Source organism: Salvelinus sp. IW2-2015, linkage group LG11 (genome assembly GCF_002910315.2).
Source record: "Salvelinus sp. IW2-2015 linkage group LG11, ASM291031v2, whole genome shotgun sequence".
NCBI lineage: Eukaryota > Metazoa > Chordata > Actinopteri > Salmoniformes > Salmonidae > Salvelinus > Salvelinus sp. IW2-2015.
This window is the reverse complement of record NC_036851.1, coordinates 24308506-24314505: the sequence shown is the minus strand read 5'-3', so window position 1 is coordinate 24314505 and position 6000 is coordinate 24308506. Positions and strand designations below refer to the sequence as shown.

Here is a 6000-nt window from a genome sequence, read left to right as displayed (position 1 = left end):
ACTGCTCGGCCTCCGACCGCAAGGCACTACAGAGGGCAGTACGTACGGCCCAGTACATCATTGGGGCCAAGCTTCCTATTTCTATGACTCCAGGAGCCATAGAAATAGACTGTTCTCTCTGCTACTCTCTGTGCTGCTACTCTCTGTTACTCTCTGTTTATTATCCATGCATAGTCACTTTACCTCTACCTACATGTACATATTACCTCAATTACCTCGACTAACCGGTGCTCCCACACATTGACTCTGTAACGGAACCCCCTGTATATTGCCTAATTACTGTTATGTTATTGTTGCTCCTTAATTATGTGTTATATTTTTATTCATAGTTTCTTTTTATTCTTAAAACTGCATTGTTGGTTAAGCATTGTAAGTAAGCATTTCACTGTAAGGTCTACCTGTTGTATTCTGCGCATGTGACAAATAACATTTGATTTGACATTACCTCAATTTCGAGTCTTACAGCAAAGGGTCTGAATACTTAAGTAAATAAGGTATTTCTGTTTTTTTTAATATAAATTTGCAAACAATTCGAAAAACCTGTTTTCGCTTCATCATTATGGGGTACTGTGTGTAGATAGATGAGGAAAACATGTATCTAATCAATTTTAGAATATAGCTGTAACGTAACAAAATGTGGACAAAAGTCAAGGTGTCTGAATACTGTATGCTTCAGTAAGGCTTCTTAGCGTTTATAGCAATGGTTATCAACTGTACCGCAGAAATGGAATGTATATCACAGAAAATAGACAGCTGCAGAGAAGTAATTGGTTCAAGAGCAGATAGTGTCAATGTAGTGGAATGGGGTAGTGGGTTTTTAATGAGTGTAGGGTTAGTTAGAATGAGTTTTTATTTTTTTCCTTTTTTTTTATTTTCCCATATTGTGTCACAAAGTATAATGGATTTATATTATAGTCCGGTTGGGGGCGGTAATGAAACATATTGGATGCCAACCACCCTTAAACCTCATCAAAGACGAAGAGGAAGCATTTCCCTCTCAGTGTGTTTGAGCACGCACACGCTTCCTGTAGAAACAAGCGAACTCATTCTACGATCTAGAGCGGGTGGTAGGCAAATAGTATTCTCTTTCTTGACTGCGAATCCAACATTATTTTCCATTATAGTTGTATGAATCATACATAATGTTGTGTAAAAGTATCGTAGCGTGTAACGTTACCCCTGAAATGTAGTTTGCTAGCTCTAACTTTTTGAACCAATGCCGGTGGTGTTAATGTAGCTACTGCTGTACACAGATCTTAACTACCTATCTGCAAGTTCCCACACACGAGCTAACGCTACATTTTGTGTTTTAATTGCATGTTCCCAATCGCGTCTCTTCAACAAAGTGTTTTTGTTTACAGATCTAAAACCTTTAAGATGTTTTTGACGAGATCGGAGTACGACAGGTAAGTTAATACACGGAATTGCATTGTCACGACATCGGGCTAGCTAACTAGCCGCTAACAATTAACGTAGCTAACTTCCATACGTACCATCGCACAGTACAATTTTATTTAGCTCGCTATCTAGTTAGCTAGCTAGTGCTTGCTATGTGGTTTGTGCACTTATGTCTGGTAAACATCTGCGTATTAATCATTCCTTAATGGTATACTATAATATGTCACTGAAATTGCCGTGATAGTTTGCTGTATAACGCTAGCTAGCTAACGTTAGTTTCTTTCACTTTCACTTAGCTAAAGTTAGTTAGCTACAGTAACTAATTGCAAAATGGTCGTGTTCCAGACTGGTGTATTTTTTTGCTGAGAATGAAGTTTACGTTACCCCGTTACCTTAGTTCATCTAGAAAGCTCTTCTAACCTTTACAGGACTGACGGAATAGCTATTGGAACTTCAGGGCACTAAATCTATCATCTTTTTTCAGAGGAGTAAACACCTTTTCTCCAGAGGGACGACTGTTCCAAGTGGAATATGCTATTGAGGCGATTAAGGTATTTTCAAAACATCAAATTCAATATCACAAGAATACACCATTACACTTCACCTTCAATAATAGCTTCCTCAGGAAAGACTGTCACGGAAAATAGGCAACCTTGTGTGTCATCTCTGTATATAGAGTTCAAAAGGTACTCTCACTCAAAGCATGTAAAAGAATAACCCAAGGACCCCGAGATGTAAAAAAATATTATACTTAATTGAATAATACTAAGGGTGACAGGGCAAGGTGCTAAACAAAAATGGCATGTTTTGGCCATATTTATTTATTTATTTAACCTTTATTTAACTAGGCAAGTCAGTTAAGAACAAATTCTTATTTACAATGACGGCCTAGGAACAGTGGGTTAACTGCCTTGTTCAGGGGCAGAAAGACAGATTTATACCGTGTCAGCTCGGGGATTCAATCTAGCAACCTTTCGGTTACTTGCCCAACGCTCTAACCACTAGGCTACCTGCCGCCCCATTTATGCCTTAATTGGTGCTGTAAAATAAAGTAGACACACTTAGGTACACAACTGCTGTGCGTAACAAGTGCAGCCATCTTAAATACTAGTGAATGGTAAGTCAAGGTATATTAGCATAGAATATGTAGTAGAGAAATATAAAAAAACGGACAATTCAAATGTCACATTATGGAAGTAAGACAACAGTCTAGGCTACATAACAATACAGTACTGAAGTATAAAGCTCAGAGGGCGGGACTGGGGACAGCTGGTCATCTTTGTATATGACATTTCTATCAACAAGAGTCTGAACACCTGTTGTCTCTCAGCTGGGCTCCACAGCCATTGGCATCCAGACGTCTGAGGGGGTGTGTCTGGCCGTGGAGAAGAGGATAACCTCTCCTCTAATGGAGCCAAGCAGCATCGAGAAGATTGTGGAGATCGACACCCACATCGGTAAGCAGCCAGAGAAGGGACTAGGCAGGGGCAGACACTGTCAAACACACAGACGTGAACACTTATCGGAGCTCAGGTTGTTTGTATAACGCATGACCTGACTGGTCTATGGAGAAAACAAGTGTTCTCAATCATTCTGGGAAAATGAAAGGTAACTGGATGAGGCAGTCAGAATAATTTCTATAGGCTCAACATATTTTTGTATCAGAGATTATTTTTAAGATAAGTACCACTGTGTAAAAGAGGCCTTCTGTAGGCCGTGTTTCAGAGATTAGTATTCAAGGTTTGAAAATGTGTTTTGAGCATCCGTCTCTTCTCAAAGGTTGTGCTATGAGTGGCTTGATAGCTGATGCCAAGACTCTTATCGACAAAGCAAGAGTGGAGACACAGGTAAGTGTTGAGTTGGCTGAATTCAAGTACAGGTGCATTTTCAAACTGAACATTACTACACTATCGAGGTAAAATGAACACATGGCTGATGTTTGCACTTATGAGATGCACACTACATTGTGAACTACTTGTAAAGCAGTTTTGTACAACATAAAGTAAAGCATTTTAGATCCTCAACTACTTGATATGTAAAGCCTTTTAGTTTCTTTCCTTTTTAACCCTGCTTTGTTTGTCCCCTTCCAGAACCACTGGTTCACCTACAACGAGACCATGACAGTGGAGAGTGTGACCCAGGCCGTGTCTAACCTGGCCCTGCAGTTTGGAGAGGAGGATGCAGACCCTGGAGCCATGGTTAGTGATCACAGAACAATGAGACAAAACCTCGAAGATAACTCACTTGCGTATTGCTCACCTTTTTATTAATTCAGTGATGTATTAATTCATAGAAACTGTTCGAGGTTGAAAGCACTTTTTCAGCTAGTTGTCACTTATTTCTCCCACAGCTGTGAGGCGTCACACTGTACTCATTCACTGTGGTTCTCTCCTCAGAGCCGACCCTTCGGTGTAGCGCTTCTCTTTGGTGGACTGGATGAGAAAGGGCCCCAGCTGTACGTTAATTTATTCAACATACATTTAACACTTTGTTTTAGTGTGATATAATTGGTTTGGGCAAAATCTCTCATACCTCACTTCTAATCCAGGACTTGTGCTGAGTTTTCATGAGAAAACCAAACCTTCAGTCTTCATCAGATGGTGAAATGTCTCTTGAATTTCTACACCCCCTGATTTTTCAACTTTGTGTGTGTGTGTAGGTACCACATGGACCCATCAGGCACCTTTGTCCAGTGTGATGCCCGGGCTATCGGCTCTGCCTCTGAGGGAGCCCAGAGCTCTCTGCAGGAGGTCTACCACAAGGTACCACCATCCCTCTCTCAGGCATCATCTCCCTCTCCTCTGTTGCTATCATTATCATCACCCGCCAACCTTCTCCTTCATTACTTCCTCGTCACCCCCCCCCCCCCCCGTTACTTCCCACCCCCCAACCTTGTCCTTCATTACTTCCCACCCCCCAACCTTGTCCTTCATTACTTCCCACCCCCCAACCTTGTCCTTCATTACTTCCCACCCCCCAACCTTGTCCTTCATTACTTCCCACCCCCCAACCTTGTCCTTCATTACTTCCCACCCCCCAACCTTGTCCTTCATTACTTCCCACCCCCCAACCTTGTCCTTCATTACTTCCCACCCCCCAACCTTGTCCTTCATTACTTCCCACCCCCCAACCTTGTCCTTCATTACTTCCCACCCCCCAACCTTGTCCTTCATTACTTCCCACCCCCCAACCTTGTCCTTCATTACTTCCCACCCCCCAACCTTGTCCTTCATTACTTCCCACCCCCCAACCTTGTCCTTCATTACTTCCCACCCCCCAACCTTGTCCTTCATTACTTCCCACCCCCCAACCTTGTCCTTCATTACTTCCCAACCTTGTCCTTCATTACTTCCCACCCCCCAACCTTGTCCTTCATTACTTCCTCCGTCACCCCCCCAACCTTCTCCTTTATTACTTCCTCCGTCCCCCCTGTCTCTTATACACATCTAGATGTGTATAAGAGACAGCCCCCCAACCTTGTCCTTCATTACTTCCTCTGTCGCCACCCCCAACTCCACCAGATTGTCAGTCGGTTTCATTCTCCATCCTATCACAGGGGTGACGACCTTATTTTATTTATTAACCAAGACCTCTGTTTTCTCTCTGGGTGGCCTCTCCAGTCCATGACGTTAAAAGAGGCCATCAAGTCATCCCTCACCATCCTAAAGCAGGTGATGGAGGAGAAGCTGAATGCCACCAACATTGAGGTGAGCTCTAATCCTTCAGTCTCAACCACTGACCCTACTTCTAGTCGAGACATCTATTGTAGATGTGGAAGTTGCTGAATCTAAGCAATATGGTGTAAGCCCCACTAAGCCTACCAGACGTCTGGTCATATTGTAGACGCAATTGTCATATTGTATTGTTTACCATAAATTCATGTCTGCTGAGCCTTAGTCCAAGAGGGACTAATATTCCTGTTTTACTGGTGTACCAGCTATCGTTAGGGTGATGGGCAGCAATGAACCAAAACATATCACTCATCACATGTTTATTTGTGTGCTGACCTTCTCTCACCCCTTCAGCTGGCTACAATAGAGCCAGGCAAGACCTTCCACATGTATTCCAAAGAAGAGCTGGAGGATGTTATCAAGGACATCTAGAGCAGAGTGGTGCTCTGTGGGCCTAGTCAGCACAGAGGTAATCCACCTGGGCTCTGAGGATCACCACACATCTACAACTACATTTCCCATCAGCACTCTCGCTAGTTTCATTGGTTCCTTGTGTGGAAGGGAGGCAACTCTTTGTAATGTGTTATATTTTTTTTCTTATTTTGGCTCTGGAAATGGGGGGGCAGGGAGCCTAGTGGTTAAGAACGTTGGGCCAGTAACTGGAAGGTCGCTGGTTAGAATCCCCGAGCAGACCAGGTGAAACATCAGTTGATGTGCACTTGAGCAAGGCACTTAACCCTAATTGCTCCCATAAATGGCTCTCAAAGCATTTGCTACATGACTAAAATGATTTCTACAGTGCTGTAGAGGCATCGGTCAGATCAGTGCTTAGAGCTCTGACATTAAAAAAGGGGGGTACTTTTTGTTATGGATCAATGCCTAAATAAAACTGATGTATTCTAAAAGGTGTGGTTTGTGTCATTTCCTCCAT

At 42.8% G+C, this 6000-nt stretch overlaps 1 protein-coding gene across 1 annotated transcript; it reads left to right on the top strand.

Annotated features, from left to right (window-relative positions):
* The first annotated feature begins 964 nt into the window (after window positions 1–964).
* On the top strand, window positions 965–5974 carry psma5 (proteasome 20S subunit alpha 5). Its single transcript, XM_023996495.2, has 10 exons — window positions 965–1067; window positions 1362–1406; window positions 1883–1949; window positions 2729–2855; window positions 3178–3245; window positions 3489–3596; window positions 3795–3853; window positions 4058–4160; window positions 5019–5105; window positions 5424–5974. The coding sequence occupies exons 2-10, from the start codon at window positions 1378–1380 to the stop codon at window positions 5499–5501; spliced, it is 726 nt and encodes a 241-aa protein (XP_023852263.1). The 5' UTR covers window positions 965–1067; window positions 1362–1377; the 3' UTR covers window positions 5502–5974.
* Window positions 5975–6000: the final 26 nt, after the last annotated feature.